Source organism: Buteo buteo, chromosome 8 (genome assembly GCF_964188355.1).
Source record: "Buteo buteo chromosome 8, bButBut1.hap1.1, whole genome shotgun sequence".
Lineage (NCBI taxonomy): Eukaryota > Metazoa > Chordata > Aves > Accipitriformes > Accipitridae > Buteo > Buteo buteo.
This window is the reverse complement of record NC_134178.1, coordinates 44,192,638-44,209,910: the sequence shown is the minus strand read 5'-3', so window position 1 is coordinate 44,209,910 and position 17,273 is coordinate 44,192,638. Positions and strand designations below refer to the sequence as shown.

General features: G+C 39.8%; 1 protein-coding gene across 2 annotated transcripts in view; it reads left to right on the top strand.

Annotated features, from left to right (window-relative positions):
• Positions 1-17,273, top strand: part of GSK3B (glycogen synthase kinase 3 beta) — a 151,710-nt gene that overhangs the window by 98,546 nt on the left and 35,891 nt on the right. For both annotated transcript variants that reach the window (XM_075034395.1, XM_075034396.1), the window contains exons 5-7: positions 1,693-1,823; positions 3,677-3,783; positions 13,057-13,154. In XM_075034395.1, coding sequence (XP_074890496.1) covers positions 1,693-1,823; positions 3,677-3,783; positions 13,057-13,154 — 336 coding nt within the window. The remainder of the gene's footprint in view (positions 1-1,692; positions 1,824-3,676; positions 3,784-13,056; positions 13,155-17,273) is intronic.

Sequence of the window (17,273 nt, the reverse complement as noted above, 5' to 3'; positions counted from 1 at the left end):
TTCATCTTGCTTGGGACTTCCCATTGCAGGTAGCCTGGAAGGCTGTTCTTATTTTTCTGGCAAGCCAAGCCTTTCTCACAATCCTGTATTTAAAAAGATCGTGTTACCTTGATGTCATTAAAGCTTTTGCAATTTTCCAGACATCTTGGCTACACAAAAATTAGATCAGAGCTATATATTCACTTCTGATTGATACCTAGGCAGGCAGAGAGCTGCTCTTCCCTGGGTAACAAAGAAACTGTTAAAGAACTGCAGGGAAGCTTTTCTAGTAATCTTTCTGCTAATTCTTATTTGTATCTTCTAACATGCTGTAAGAAATTCTTGGATGTTTTGGGTTTGCTGTGTGGAGATGAAAGGCATACTTTCTAAATCCTGCATGTGTTGACTTGACTCCTCAAGTTAGAGCAATCTTTTGCATTATTTTGCAATACACTTGCACAATACAGAGTTAACGTGCCTAGAACAGGCAATTCAGAAAACATGTTTGTTTGCTTTTCTTTGTGCAGAGTTGCAGTTTTCAGAAACAAACATGAAAACTAAAGACCTAGAGCCAATATTCAAGCAATTCTCCTCCTGCTCCTACTTTCCCTGCTAAATGAACAACAAAAAATGAGGGATAGAGAAAGTGGAAAGACAAAGATAGTGGTGAAAGTGAGGCAAATATGACCTGATATCAATATCTAGCAGTTGCACCCGGTTTTACAGACCGTTAAAGGTGAACTTTTAGAGAATGCGCTTAGAAAAGGAAAGTGTGGAGGTGCATCTTCAGTACAATGTCCTGCCTGTAGCTTGATTTTAAGAGGAACCTTGTGGGGGACACAACAAAGGTAACAACCTGACAACCTTGAAACAGGGCTTCCCGTGCCTTTATGACTGTACACGCTATACAGCCCTAATTGTATCCAGCAGCTCTTTATTCTCCATAGCCGACAGTGTGTAGTTCCAGCAGCTGGACATCCTCCCCTTGCCCTGTAATCTTGCGCTGTGAAGCTCTTGGCTTTGTAACATCTCCCCTTGCTGTATTCCTCCTTGCAAAGGGGGTTAGCCAGTCTTGGAAAAGAGGCAGAGAAAACTCTCCCTCAGCATACTTGTTTGCTGTGCCTTGCATAAAATTATTCCAAACAGTTGTTTTTCTCTGCCTTTTTGCCCAGAGATTTGAAATTAAAATGAGTCTGTCCCCTCACCAAGAGAAACTGGGGGATTAATTCAAGTCACAGGCTGAGGCACTACCATAGTCCTTGGGCAACATTTAATATGTTGTTCGTAACTTCATCAGCTAAAGAGTTTTCTTTAGGGTTTTGGGGGGCAGGTTGTTTAGAGGGGTTTGGTTTTTTTAATAACCTGGAATACTTCATTTCTATGAAGAGGCTGATTTATAAGGCAAACTGAAACACCTTTATTTTGTGTATGTTTTTTATGACTACCATTATTTATAAATGTTGGAAAGCTAGCACAATTATTTTCTTTTGGAATTGTGCTCATTTTTGAATGGATAAATGAACAAATTTGAACTGCATGTGTGGGTATGTGGCAAAAGGTGGGTATGGAAGGATGCGAGTACCTTGCCCATCTTCATAGCACTAATGTGCATTCAGTAGGGTCTTCTTTGAGTGATTTTGTTGCTCTTCTAAGAGTTTGTTTACCTTGTTTTGACTGGGAAAGCACGTCTTATGCGATGTTTCTGTGTTTCAGTTGTACATGTATCAGCTGTTCCGGAGTTTAGCCTATATCCATTCCTTTGGGATCTGCCACCGGGATATAAAACCACAGAACCTCTTGCTGGACCCTGATACAGCTGTTCTAAAACTCTGCGACTTCGGAAGGTAAGTGCATCTGTGGCCTGAAACCTGGTGAAAAGACCTTCCTTCAAAGTGAACCTGGGTGCAACTTTGCAAAGAAATCCTCTGTGTTCCTCAGAAGGTCTTCATTTGTAGTTTTGAAAGAGAAATTATTGATACTCTGTTTTCCTCTTAAAATGAGTTCATAGGAGAGTGGGGAAAAAAGAGCTGGAAAAGGATATCAGGAGGGAGGGAATTAAAGTTCAAGCCTGTTATTTTTGCAGGTATTAGAAAGATAAAATAAACACGCTGTCACATAGGGGAAATACTGCACCGTGGAAAAATACAACCAAATATTAGGGTGAGATGTGTTTAGGGAAGAGAGGACAGGCGCAGTGGCATAGCAACCTAAAAAGGCTAATGCTACATTTTATTAGTCCACGTGTATATGCACCAATTCACTTAATATTTCACATACCGTAGAGGCTCAAGATCAGAAGCAACACATCTAATTGAAGCTCTCAGATAGTGGACGTCTGTATCCTAGTTTCCAGTGGCACATTTATTTCCAGTATCTGTTCAAGTGAATCACCTTTAGAGTCCAGCCCCCATCTGAGAACTGATACAGAAATTCTGGGAATCCACACTGAGACAGGAGACAGATTTCTCTCCAGGAAAGTTGAGTCTTTAGATTGCGCTATAGCTTTGCAGACTAAAATAGTTAGGGCATATGTGTGAGAGGTCACGGAAGCTGCTGTTGCTAAATTCGCTTGCCTGTAGCGAGTGGGAATGTCAGATGGTGGTTATTCAAGCAGTGCATCGTCATGCCTGGTGGCTCGGGAATCTCCTCCTCAGCTCTACCTCACCAGTGCTGGAGCAAAACAGGAATTACACTGAAACTCAAAAGTAACAATGCATAAGAAGGTGGTACTTTCTTTTTATCTGTTAATTGTATTTTCTATATAGAAAACAGAAAATTGAGACTTTTTAAAAAGGCTAAATGGGTGGTGGGAGTCCTTCTTCCATGAAGGCTGAGGAGAGTGTCCGGAAGGTTGCACGTTGGATTTGGCTGGCTTGCCACTCTGCTGGGTTTGGTGCTGCTTAGTTGAATGCCATATTTCTGAAAGGGCAGTTTTGTCTTCCAGCTGCTTTCCATCTAACACTTGGTGTTAACTAAGAAAGAATTATATGTTCATAGTCTCATGTTCCAAGAGTAATGTGCTCTCGTGCCCCTCTATTTTCTTTGATTCTTCCAAAGGTAGTGGTTGGGGCAATACTGTAGGTTAGAACCTTTGTGGCTGACCTCTTGCAGTATAAATGAAGGCTTCATATTAATCGTGGACCATTAACAAGTGACTACAATGGCAGAGTTTTCTTTTCTTTGTCTCCTCCTACACCTTTTGCCTTAGACCACACTCCCTTAAACAGCAAAGAGCCAGAATATTCTGATGGAAATTTAAAAAAAAAAAAAAACCAACAACAAAAAACGATCAAAAAAACCCCCCAAAACAAACCTCTCAATTCTGGTGAGTATCCAGAGCTTTTGAACCTTAAAAGGTAACTACATTTGACTGAACCGTATTCTGTCCTCTTTTTCATTGTAAACAAACCTTTGTACCTGGCAACAGACAACTGCCAGCCAAAAATCTGACCTTATTTATCACCTAGATTGTAGTCCGAATTTCCTTTACTGTGTCCAGTATAAGATAGCTGCTTGATGGATTGGACTGATTTCATGGTAAATTGAGTCTGTGGCTTGCATCATCTTAAAATAACATGGTACTTTAGCAGTTAGGAGTTGAGGGTGGGTGAAGAGTGCCAAAGCTTAATGTTGGTCTACATTGCAATATTGTAAAACTACTCATTACTGAAAGATTATTATTTTGTTTCCTTTTCAGTGCAAAACAGCTGGTTCGTGGAGAGCCTAATGTTTCATACATCTGCTCTCGGTACTACAGGGCACCAGAGTTGATCTTTGGAGCCACCGATTATACCTCCAGTATAGGTATGTATGTGTATTTGTTGAAATCTGTACCAACTGCCTGAGTCTTTATTCTGTAGTTAAGTGTAAACGTTTCCAGATACTTGGATATAATCCCTAGAGGCAGAATTTAATTGTAAATGGTCAGATATCACTTCTTAACAAAATACACACATTTTTGTAGATGGCTGCTGTGATTTCTATACCTTTTGAGATTTCAGCGTCAATTACATTAGGAAAGGTGCTTTTTTAATGTGTGGGGAGAAATTTGATTTTGAACAAAAAAAATCCAGGTGATTTTGCCATTTAGTTTAAAAGTAGGTATGAGATCTCAAGCCAGAAAATCATTTTGATGACTTAAAATAACTGTAAAGAATGACTGTACAAATACCAACTACTGCTTCTGTTATGCTGTGATTTAGACACAAATAATTCTGTAACTTGGCTTTTTGTAAAGAGATTTAGTGGGAGGGAAAATGTAGCCTAATGATTGGCTCTAAACTCCCTTGACAGTTTTAATATATTGTGTGCAACAGTCTTTCTGATTTGACTTATTCTGTTAACTTTTGCTGTCCTTTAGCCATTAATTTTGAACATGAAGACGTCTTTCTAATACCTGGCACATAGCTGTGTCATGGAAATGTTAGGGAAGTGGGAGATTTTGGCAGAGGACAGGGAACAGCTGGGTTTTCTTACAGTGGAGTCGTAAAAATGAACAGCAAAATGAAAAAAATCATAAATACAAACAGCAATCTGTTGGGTGGTTGTGGGTAACTTCTTCAGTTTTTTAGTCAAGATATTCTCTGGGCTCCAAGTGCTAGTGCTAGAGAGATGAGATTTGGCTCTCAGGTTCCCCAATATTGTGCTAAGCTTTCACCTTGCTTATGGACTTGAGTCACTTAGGCAAGGTTTAATATGTTCAAAAGGATTTGGAGATCATGATCAAGTCTTGGCAGAATAGGTTTATAGCCAGTTAAAGTATGTTTAAAGTTAGTATGTTCTAACTAGTGTTAAATTCAATGGCTGGCTGGCTCGTTGCAACTCTGCAGTTCTTTGAAAAAAGAAGTGTTCCTGAAGAGTTGCCTGCTCTCACTATTTTTTTTTTTCCATTGGTTATTCTTCAGCATGTATTGTAGCAACACTTGCGTATCTCCCCAGTAGAAAAAAGAGGCAGAACCATAAGAACTCTGTGGAAAGTAATGGCACAATAAAGATAAAAGGGCAGAACTTATTTAACTGTTGGCCGCTGCCAAAAATGGCAGCCCCAGCCCTACTCTTTTTTGCCCTGGATACCATAGCTCTCCTGGTTTACTGTTTAATACGCTGATTCAACTTCAACTGACGAGATGTTTGGTTAGGTTAACTTTCTGCTACTCTAGTGAGTTGAATCAGCATTACCGTGTAGTCCCATAAGCAGCAGAGCCCAGGCAAAAGCACAGTGGTGGGAGCTCATGAGTGAGAGGAAGGCGGCTGATCCCAGTTGATATCTTTTTCCCAGCTGAGAGCTAATAGATTGGCTCAGCTGCATTATCAGAGTGCACTGAGACAACTTGTTTTGGAGGATAACTGCATAAAACAAATATTTTAGGTGTCACCAGAAGAGACTGCTTTATAGATAAGCCTGTAAAATGTCTCTTGCTCCGACTGTATAATGACTGTAATCTTGCACTTTTTTGCAGACCCTTTTTAAAGTTGGTCTTTCCATTTTTGTTTTCTTATCTGCTGGTCTCTAAAATAGCTCTAATCATTCTAGAGTGAGGAGTCCATTTTCCACTTGCCAAAACCATCATGAATTTCAGTTGTTGTTCAGACTTTCTAGTGCCTCCCCCAAAAAAACCTCTTCCCCCAAGCCCCTTCTCTGAAACTTGCACAGAATAGCTTGAAAATGAAGTTCAGCAAATATTCCTTCCTATCCTGTCCTCCCTCCACTTCCTTCTCAACAGAATCTTTGCATTTGGGAGCTGAGAAGTAATAAAATGCCTTTACAGACTTACTTGGGTGTTTCCCAGTGTTCTGCAGTATGTTAGAAGGTCTAGGGGTTTAGTTTTGTGATGCTGCTGCTTCCAGTGGTGGTAAACACCAGGATTTTCCTTAGTTCTTGCTAGATGGGCAGCAAGAGCGCTTAGTGAGAACTCTTCCCTATTTCACATAGGATTGCTCATCCAAACACAACCAGCGTTATTTGTACACCAACCAAAAAGCACAGATAGGTTTCTTTAAAAGAGGGGGAGAGGAAGGAACATTTAATTATCGGTACTGTATCCATAGCTCAATGTATAGGGAACTGTGAAATTCTTCACTATTGTAATACTGCATTTTAAACTTTTTTTTTATGTGGACATGTGTGTGTTTTCTAGTTATTGTTTTCTTCTGAATTGTTAGCACAACAGCCCTTTCCTGCTACACAGTTTTTTCTCTATATACAAACCTGTGTGTGTGTGGTAACAAAAACTGAGTTTACATGGAAAGTAGGGATCTTGACTCTTCTGTTTAAGTATGCTATCTTAAAACTAGGTTAAAAATAAAATCAGTGAGGAATATGAAGCCAAAATGTGTTCTAAGTAGAACTTTTTTGTACGTCATCTGTGAGGCATCCAGCAGTTTTCTAAGGTTTTTGTTGTTTGCTAACGTTATTGCAGGCCTTATGATTGTAACATGCTGCAATATAGTAATTATTGGAAGTATTTCTGAGCAACAGGGGCTTCTTAAGCCGAGGTGGTGACATTGTGGTGGCCCAAGACTGACAGTACAGCTGGCCTTCATCACGACCATTTCAGTAGTTTGTCATCCTCTTTAGCACTGTAACCAGAAGTTGTGTTAGGCTGTCTGGCTTTCTCTAGGTTGTCTTTTAACACATGAATTTGCCCATATGACATTATTTGCTCTTCAATGTAGCAGAAACTAAAGTTGGTTCCAGGATGTGTCTTTTCATCCTGAAAGTCACAACTGTAAACCGCCTTTTAACTTCTAGGATCTTGATTATTTCATCAAAGTGCGTGACTTAAATTCTAACCCTAAAGGTCCCTTTAAAAATAACTCATAGCCAGGGGTAGTGCTTGTTGTGCTTTTGTAAAGTACTGCATTAGAGCTGTATTTAAATATATATGATAGTAAGAGTAGCATCAAAACACATTTACTGCAGTTAATGCCTCTGTGTGTGTCATCCAGTGGACCTGGGACTACTGTTTAAATAATGACCTGGGAAATGACCTATTCCAAGTTTTTAAATAATCCCTGTTCCCAAATAGCTACAAATCCAGGCCCCTAATACCTCTGTTGTCTGCCTGTGTACAACTTTATGGGTTTTTTCGGTGGTCGGGCACAAGCACTCATGTCACTCGTGTGCTTTCATAGTTTGTACAGTTTGGGCCTTCGTGCACCTTTGATTATGAATTCTGCAAGTGTGTGTGTGTCCCTAAGGCTTGCTGGGGATGGCACGTAGTTTTGTTCCTGCAGCTGATTTGCAGGAGGGTGGTTTTGGTTGGGTTGGGGTTGGATTTTTTGGTTTTGTTTTGGGGGGTTTTTTTCTGGTTTTTTTTTCAAACCAAGCCCTTCAGCTATCCCTTGACAGGCGTTTTGGTTGAGGCTTCTTCCTTGCAGGTCTGTGTGCGTTAACACCATCCCAGAGTCTGTTGCTGGCGTGCTGCTGGCTGCTGAAAAACCGTGGAATGGCTGCCCACATTCCCCTACAACATCCTAGGACAAACATAGGTGCTGAAGCAGGGGTTAGTGCAGGTGTTTCTGTTGCCACATGATCCTCTTGTATAAAAAGAAGTTGTGCAGTTAAGCTTTATCTCCATAAAATGCATATTATTTTTTTTTACTAGGTTAGGTGATGGGGCAATAGAGGGCTCGCCAGAACGTGGCGGTGCTTCTGGATAACAAGGATCCGCTGGTCTCGGCGCGTTTTCTCTGTCACTGCGCTGGCAGGAGTTGAGAGTGTCCCAGAGGGAACATTTATAGCCACTGGCAGGGAAAGATTGATCAGTGTGGCTGTATTACTGGCTTCTCTTGGGGTGTCCAAAAATAAGTATCATGAAGTTATTCATTCACTTTCCTAGTAAGAGCTGGGAGAGAGTATTTCACCACAGCAGTCTGGAGCAGAAGCTCCTCTGGAGGCGTGCGTAGTCGGGCTGTCTCAGAGTTTCTTGGGGAAGAACCATCACAAGGTGTGTGTCCCAAACCTGTTGCCAAACAGTGAAAAGTATTTGCCTCTGTGTCTTGGATGGCAACTTCCAATGCTGAAAATAAGCACGTGCATTAATTTACTGAACTATTCTATCCCCTGTCATTGTAGTTTCATCTCGACATTGCAGAAGAATAGAGATACGAGCATTTAGCTTTTGTTCCAAATACTGGAACAAGCATGGCTTTCCTGATGTTTTCAGGCTTAGCCTTACTCTGTCTCTATAATCTGTGGTTCTGCTGTGGCTTGATGTGCAAAACTTGCACCAGCGTAGCATGTGTGCCCGTAATCCAGAATTTTGGTCTCATTCTGACATCCCAAAAATTGTTCCAAACAAGCAGCAATGAAAAGCACTTTGGGCTCTGGCATTTGGCATGTAGAAGCTGCTGATTTTATGACTTCTTAGGGCTGCTTTTCTCATTCCTGGTTTCTTCCCTGCTAGTTTGTTTCCACAGTTTCCAGACCAGCAATTTTGAGTCACCTCCAAGATGGAGATAGTCCATCAAGGTCAAGGGATAGTGAGGCAAAGATGAACAGATGAGGGGCTGAAAAAAACGTAGAAAGGTAAATGTGCCGCATTAAGTGTCAGATAAAGGAAAGTTCTTAATTTGTACTAAATGGATGAGAGCAGGCTCAACTCTCCCCGCCCCCTTCATGTCCTCCAAATAACAAGTTAGAGGATCTGGAGCATAATACAATGAACGGTGCTTGTGCCGTGAAGAAAGGGGCCAGCTTCTCAGCTTGGAAAGGCAGAGTTTGAGATCACAAAAATGAAATTTGCGGACAGGGTATTCTGTTGCAGACAACTGGGAATGGCCATTGCCCACATGTAGAATTAAGGCGAAGGAGTGGATTTTGCCAGTTGTCCTGCCAGATGCCTCTTCCTGAACTAAAGAGAAATTCTGCTTTTCTTACCTTCTCTAATGCTGGAATGGCATTCAAAAGCAAGGGAATCATACAGGTGATATTATTAGACAAGTTAATGTCCACCGAACAACTGTCAAGATCAGTAAAGTAATGGAAACTTAAATTAATTTAAGAAAAGATTTGTCATATAAGAGGCTATATGAATTTTTGTGTGTTTAAATTAGTGCAGGTAGTTCATGTGATAATGGTATTTGTCTGTATTCTTCAATCTACAAAAGATATGGCATTAGCTACTATTATAATGTGTGAAAGCTATCCAAAATAAGCTTATTCGAAGGTTGCTTTTGGCTGGCAGTTGCATTTACTGTCCATATTGTTTAGACTACACTTCACTGAAGGTATGGAGAAAGAAGCCTTGCATACTTTCTTCTACTTAAAATTAATAGCTTTCAGTATTTTCTCCTAAAATTTCACATTGTCCCAACTAGTTCAGCATAAGGATGATTTGTTGACTTTTTCTCTCCTAAGGCTCTCTCATCTTGTTTATTAACTAGTTTAAAGCACATGAATGATAGTCGTATTTTTTTCCTTAATTAAATTGCACATATTAAAAAGAAATAGTTCAGAAAATGCTTCTCTACCCATGGGAGCAGGTAGTTACACTGCAAGCTTGCTCTGAAAGATTATTAACCTATAATAGTCAGCTGTAACTCTGCTAAGGCAGAAAAGGATCTGGGAAGAAGCTATCAAAAACTAGTATTAACTACCTTATCACTTCTCTTAAGTAACATGTCTTTAAATATAGAATTTAGTACATTGTTTACTTCAGGCTTGAGAAAAGTGTTACCATCCAAATTTGGAAGATAAATTTTTAAGTGCCAGATTCAAAGGGAGGGAAAATAAAAGGCAAACTATGCCAGAGCCAAATTTTTGTCCTGTTAAAGTCAATGGCATAGATTCCATTAAGTTTCAGCAGAGCTGAAATTTCCCAGTTTCTTCCTTGTTGTAGGTTGCTCACCAGAGTTGTATAAACACCTATGTAAATTGTGTTTTGTCGCTGACCCTGCTTGGATCTGCTGAAGTTAGCCTCTGCTCTTTGGCTTTTGTTGAGGATGCTTCAAGGGTTTGTTCACTTCCTTGCCCAGGGAACATTGCCCAAGTCCTAATTTGGAAGTCAGTGAAACTACTCTCCTGGAAAAAAAGTTGGGGATTTTGGGATGCCTGTATCTTATTTCAGTGTGTGTTTAAAGTGTTAGCAAGGAAAATTAAATAGACTTTTAACAAGGCATTAAATCACCCAATTTGGAAGATTTCAGTGCATGAGGAACAACTACATAGGTTTCCAGTGGATTTGTTGGATATTTGATGGGTTAAACCCATCATGAATACAGCAGGTATTCCTCAGACTTCCCCAGCTATTTCCTCATGCCTACATCTTTTCTTTTTCTCCTCTCTCCCCCTGTGATGCTCTCAGCTTTCTCATGTACCCTCTGCTGTTTCTGCTTGGCCTTCTTGCTTGAGCAAGGACCTGCACGTCCTTCGACTTGTTTGCTGCTGCAGTTTGGCACCGTGGGGACAAGCCCGGCGTGTCCCGCAGGGACTGAGCCCTCCTCTCCTCAGCAGCGACACTGCTGCATGCTCTCCCCACTGTTTTTTACAAAACTTCTGTAATGGATTCGAGACTTCTGCCTTTCAGACTTGTCTGAAATCGGCTGGTGGAGTGCAAAGGCATTTAGGGAGACTGGGAAAGGATAAAACAGCACAACACTAACTTCACAGAGCAGCCAGTCCAGAAGGTTATTTAAAATAGTTTTTAAAAGCCACAGTCTAATTTGGAAAAAAACCCCAACCATGCTAGCGTAGTTTCAAAATTCTAAAAGGAAGTGAGTTGTGAATGCTGCCTTTCTCTCATGTCAGCTTTGGGTTTTTGTATGTTCTGTCAAATACTTTTCCTTCCCATATATTGTTTCTTTTTTCAGTGCAAAATAAGGATTGAAGTTGTAAATAATGATTATAGCTTTGGAGTACTGCTTGGTTTCTGTACTCCATGTAAAGGACTCAGCTTTTTCAAAACCCTTTAAGGTGCCTTTAAATAGACTTTTAAGTTACAGTACTCTGACTGCTTGGTATATTCAATCTGTTCCTTCACTACTTCTGAAGAAATCTATACTATCTGTTGAACTGTTGTGTAATTTCCTATAAAACCAGCATGCATGCGTTGACATAAAGAGTGATTCTTTGCGTCATCTTTTTGTCGTATGCGTTGGCCCAACAGCAGGAGCTATCAGAGAGAGACATTGTTTAGCAGTTGGATGCAGTTAAATGTTCTTTACGTGGTGCCTCCTTCATTTGTTGTCCAAAAGAGATCTTAGCACCTTGGTGGCCATATTAGCTTTTATTAAATACGACTAAAAGATCAAAAAGCATAACCTGGTTGGTTTGGTTGTTGAAAATCAAGACTCAAACTTTGGATTATTTCTGGTTGCTGTTTGTATTGCAAGTAGTTACTTTTTAGGATAAACTCTGATGCAATGTTTGTACTAAGGCATTATGTAAAAATGCATGCATTTGACTTAGAGGTGAATGATTTTGAAAGCTGCAGTAATGAGCAGTGCTTTTTGTCTACCATATGTTCCAGTTGAACCATATCTTTCTTGAGAAGAAGGTGAAGTATTTTTGCGTAGCCCCTCTCTCTTTCATTGAGAAATGGGGGAAGGAAAATTCTGTTCTAATTTGCAGATTATTTTGTTTTCAGTCTTGAATTCCTGAAAGTTTTTGTTGTTTTTTTTATTATTATTATTTTTTGCATCAGTCTGTAGTGGTTGTGACAAACTGGTAATAGACTGTTTAGAGAACTGTCAGAGACATTTTCCTTACACAGACCTTTAGCCATAACTGACAGTGTTTTGTGTATCCTGCTTCCTAATGGCATAGTTTAAATACACTAAGGGAATAAGGATCCCTGCTATAGTGTGGTTGGAACAGACCGCAGGAGGGAACTTCTCTGGGGTTTCAGTGTGGTGATGGTACTGTTATTTCAGGGGCGAGGGGGGAAAGGTTAGCTTGTAAAAGTAGGTGAGACTTCAAAGAAAGATGAGTGGAGGGGACTGGGTTTGTTCTTTTCCCTTTTGGGGCATTACAAGATTGTAGGCTTTACAGATCTTCCCTTGCTTATTGCTTGAGGTTAGATTTTAGTGTAAGGTTTCAGATATACATTGAAAAATGATGGCTTTCTAGAAAACCTTATATTCAAATCTTTTTTTTTTTAGTTGAGAAGCAGTTATCTGCATCTAGGTGCAATACTTTTATGGTGTTGAGCAGCTTAAACTTCAGTATTCAGTGTGCAGTTACAACAGATTCTCAGAAACATCTGCTAGGCAGTGTTTACTGCATTTGCTTGATTATATTTTTCATACAAATTAATTGTTTCAAAAATAAAATTATATATTCTGTAGTACACTTAGATACATTCTTAAGTTACTGTTGTAGTATTTAATTACCTGTAATAGATTATGAAAATTTTCTTCATGTAGAGGAGTACCTGCTAGTGACTACTTCTGGGTTTTGGTATATGTATGAAAATTAGTTGATGGCTTCTTCTATGGATGCTGTTGACCTGATCTATGACTTGCAGTTCTGTTATCCAGCCAAGTTTGCAAATGGAATTGGGATAAAGATTAGGTCTTGATGTGACTGAGTTACAGAGGCTATCTCCCAGATCCCTTAATCATCATGTACTGCAGGATACAAGTAATACTTGCAGTACTGGTTCATCTGCTAGTGTATATATCATTTCAATATATGGACGAAAAATTGAGTCTATTCAACATTCAGAAACAGTAAAAACATCATCAGCTGTTGCAGTGGATGATACTTATGCATAGTTCATGATCAATGTAATTTAAAAATAACAGAGGGTTTGGGGAAATTCTTAATTTTCAGAATGTTCTCAGGTCTTTTCCCTATATGTGTAAGTTTTTATGTCAATATATTATGGTGTTTAACATTATTTTCCAGTTCTCATTGTCTCATGGTTTGACTTCTAAGACTGTCTGCCCACCATTGCTTTATGCCAGGTATCTGTGTTTTCTAGATTAACATTTAGGAGAGGAATGTTTTTTATATTTAGCTGCGTTAGATCTGCTATTAAACATGGCAAAGAATAAAGTAAGTAGCTTAAAATTGCTGGGTTTTGTATAAATGGCCTAATACATACCTTTTACTGATACCTTTCCTTTTTTTAGATGTGTGGTCAGCAGGCTGTGTATTGGCTGAACTGTTACTAGGACAACCAATCTTTCCAGGTGACAGTGGTGTGGATCAGTTGGTGGAAATAATCAAGGTATGGAATTTTAAATCTTGTTCTGACTGCATTATTCTTGGGAATCAGCATGAAAACATGCATTGTTATAAACTTGTCAACACATATATTCTGTCACCATTGTACAGGGTGTTGCATGTAAACCATGTCTGAAAACACTTCTCATGGTTTTTTGAGAACTTCGTGATCTTTATTTGCTCCCCTTGCAGTCATGCATAATGATATATCATCTTTTAATTATATGAGGGTTTTCCCTCTTAAAGGATTGCACTTTCAGTGTGCATGGAAATAGCGCTTACATACTGAGCCAATATTTATTAATGTGTGATTTTTATTCTTTAAGAATCTGGCTCTTTTTCCTTTGTTGCATGCAATTAGTACTTGGCTTTGAAAACAGTGTTATTAAATTTCCTTGTGCCAGATTCTTCACATATGTAGCCTTCTTCTCTTCTGCCTTCCTTCCAGCTCTTTGAGGTGAAAGGTGAGAAAGGGCACTCCTTTTTGCAGATGGAGAATCAGAAAATGTAGGGCAAAGGTACCTTCCACCCGAAAAGTCGTCTTTTTCGAGTGAAAAAGACCTAGTGTTTCAAAATACATAACATTTATATATCATTTATGTCCAAACACATCTTGATTGATTTCATTTGGTAAACTGTGAATATTCTGTGATTCTCAAATTAGAGGCATGGAAGAATAATTCATAGCTTGAAAGATTGGTGTCTGACTTTGCAGCACCCTAGTCTCCCCCGCCTCCTTCAACTTCTGCAATGAAGGAAGCAAGATTTCTAGAGAAAAGCAGTATATTTTTCCTCTGAATCTATACTATGCACTTAAGATGGGAGTATTACAGAGGATAAGCGTTGTGCACGTGCCGTTGGGCTTTATTGACTTCAGCACCAAAAAGGGACTGTATTAAGAGAATTTTCTCCATGGTTTTGCCACTTAACTGCTACCTTGATGCTTTTATATTTGTGTGTCATGCGTGTGAAAACACCCTCAAAACCAAAATGTGTGGGTGGAAGAGTAGAACTTTCTACTTCCATCTGTGTTATTCACTGGAAGAGCTGCTGGTGCCTTTGTCCCTGTCCTAACAGAGTGTATGACACCAACCAGCGCCAAAGTGGTCACTCTCCTGTGTGGAGAACGTGGGCTGGTGAGGCTCGGTGTTTCTGTGGCCTGCTCTCTGGTCTCAATGGGGTGTGCTCTGACCTTCTAGGCTCCTGCCATGTCTCCTCCAGCCTTTGACCGTGTAAACCTAGCTTCTGTTACGGTGGGTTTGTGTCTGTCCTGCTGGAAATACTCCAGTCAGTAACTTTCCTCTGGAGGCTCCGTGTCTTGGACCTACTTCTCCTATGACTTTCTTGATTTCTTACTGTTGCCTTTCTGCCCAGTGTATTTCAAGCTCAGCATATCCAAGTTGGGTCAGTTTACATAGGAAACACTAGTGGAAAACTAGAGTTCTTGTCAGAAGTAGGGCTGATGACGGCACAAGTGGCAATTTTTTCCTTTTGACAGGTGTCTTGGAGTGGTGCACTGCTTTCTGCTACACTGCTTTTGTGAGACGTGAAGTGGTCGCTGTGAACACTTCAGCTGGCCAGAGTTCCTCAGGAGTTTGTTCAACAACCAGCGGTGTTTGACTTTGGATGTTTTCAAAATGTCCTATTTTGTTTCTTGATTAGTGTCTGCAATCCTGAGAAACTGCATCTAATGAGTTTTTTGTAAATACAGCTGTTTATATCAGGGTTGCAGTCCTGTAAGTCCTTCCGTGACTTGATCAGAAATCTGAGAGTAGAGGCCTTATCAGCAAAACCATAGTGCTCTGCCTTACCATTGCTTTGATTTTCACAATGTGGAGGTAAAATAATCAGGAAATAGATGTCCTCTCATTATTGACATGCTTGCCAAGCAGAGACTGTGGTTTGGTTCAAAGTTTGCTAGAAGCTGTTATCAGTTGGATGTTTTCAGTTCTGCAGTACTGGAAGTAAACATCTGTGAAGTAATAATTTTATAGCACGTATGTGCTCCAATTGTGATGATTCTGCTTTGTTTACACTTCAGTTGTAGTGAAGCAGAGGAGTGCTTTAATAAAATGGCTGATAGCCTATGTACCATCTGTGGTTTCTTTAAATGACACTGCCATGAGCGGTGTGGTAACTTTTATTGACCAATTCATAGCTGAATATGTAGTACTGGCAAACTAATGTTATTTCTCATGACAGCCGAAGGAGTATGCAGTGTAAAGGCTTGAACTTCTGTAAATTATAGCTTGAGATGATGATTTCATGTCCACAGAAACAAACTTCAGAAACATTTCTTTAGAGATAGAAGGGGGGATACTGATCATCCACACCTGTGTTGTGTTGGGTTTTTCTCATCTTCTGTTAGATATGTAGCCCCCTACATGTAGAAATTAAGTGAAACAAATGTAGGGATAACTCCATTTTGTAGTAAGCGTGGTCTCTTCGATTAAAAAGTTACAGTACTGAGACAATATGTTTTAGGAAAGTCTGAGAGAACAAATGCTGTGAATCTTACAGTAGTAGTCACAAAAAAGGATGTTTGCTGAATTGTTAAGGAAGTATGATGGAAAATGTGAGCCCGAATGGGTGGGTGCCATGAATATTTTTCTGCCCATATATTTGTTACTGAGGCAGCATGTATTCTCAAGGCAACACTGGAAGAGAAAATGAGTGCAAACTGCAGAAGTGGACTGTTTTTCAATGCCCTTGTCCACCACATCTTGTGAAGTTTTGCATAAACTACTCAGAAAAGCCCTTGCAGAAGGCTAAATTGAGAATACAGAGAGAGTTATAACTGAGCATATTGCATTCAAAATCAACAGCTGTGAGAAATTGTCTAGGAAAGTGCATGAACTGGGCAATGAGGTGCTTCCCTGGTAATGCTATAGGCACCGACAAGTTATTTCTCATAGTGGGAGTAGAGGGAGAACAGCATGTTTACCTCAAATTTCAAGTAATATTTCCTCACCTTTTCAGAATGAGGAAAAAGTAGAAAGTGAGGTCCTCAATTTTCCATTTTGCCAGCTGTTGGTAGGGTTTTGTCCCATCTACTATGTATCCCTTAAGTGACCAACAATCAAATTGAGCAATTTGTTTTTCAAATCTGCAAAGAAGTCATAAAACATTCTGCTCTTCTCCACTCCCAGCATGATGCTGAATTTCAACTTAGATTTGAAAGGTTACCATAAAAACGGCAACCTGTGTTTATTGACCGAGCTCGGGTTCTTCTGCCTCAATGTGGTTGAAGACGTGTGCAATTCTGCAGCATAAAAATTAGCAGAAATGTTAAGCCTTGGGCACAACGTGTAAAACGTTAGGTTGTATAAGATTTCATTTAGAATAGGATTCATTTTTTAAAAAAATTTTTACAGATGGTGTCCACCTCTTCCATTTACTGCCACAGAATACTACTCTTTAACGCTTTCATTGCAACACAGACTTACCTTAATGCTAACTGGCTGTAGGAAAAGCAGAGCTGTGGGATCTGCCAGTTGTACAACAGCAATGAACTTTGTAGAAGGTTGCGGGTTGGGACCTGTAAGCTGCTGTTTGACTATCTTGGAGTTGTGCTTTTCAGACGGCTTCCTCAGAACTGTATGTCTGAAACTTAAGGCAGAGAAAATGTATTTTAAACTCCTAAAAAGGCCTTATAGTAAAAAAAGTATTTATCCACACATTTGGAAATGCATCTGACTTTCATCCTTTAAATTTACTTGATTCCCCTGCAAGAGAGGTCAGCTTAGAAACTTTTCTGCTGGTTCCTATCAATTCAGGATGACTGAGTTACAGTCGCTCTTGTAGCATTTTTTTGAGCCAAGATAAATTTTTCAGTTGTCTCTTCTGTTGCTTACTCAGCTTTGATTATTCAGAGTTCATTTCACAACACAGCAATTGGATGCTACACCTGGGTATGAAGTTTCTGCATTAGGCTGGAGAATGACTTCAAAGTGCCATCATGTTAAACTAGTCCTTCCTTCTGATGCAGTTCTTGATGACATCCCTTCAGTAGCTGTGTTTGTAAAGACAGAATTTCTGTGATACGACAGTCGGCACGGCTTGTCCTTCCTGCAGGCTGCTTTCCCAACATCCTCAGTCTCTTGCTGCATCAGAAACATTTTTG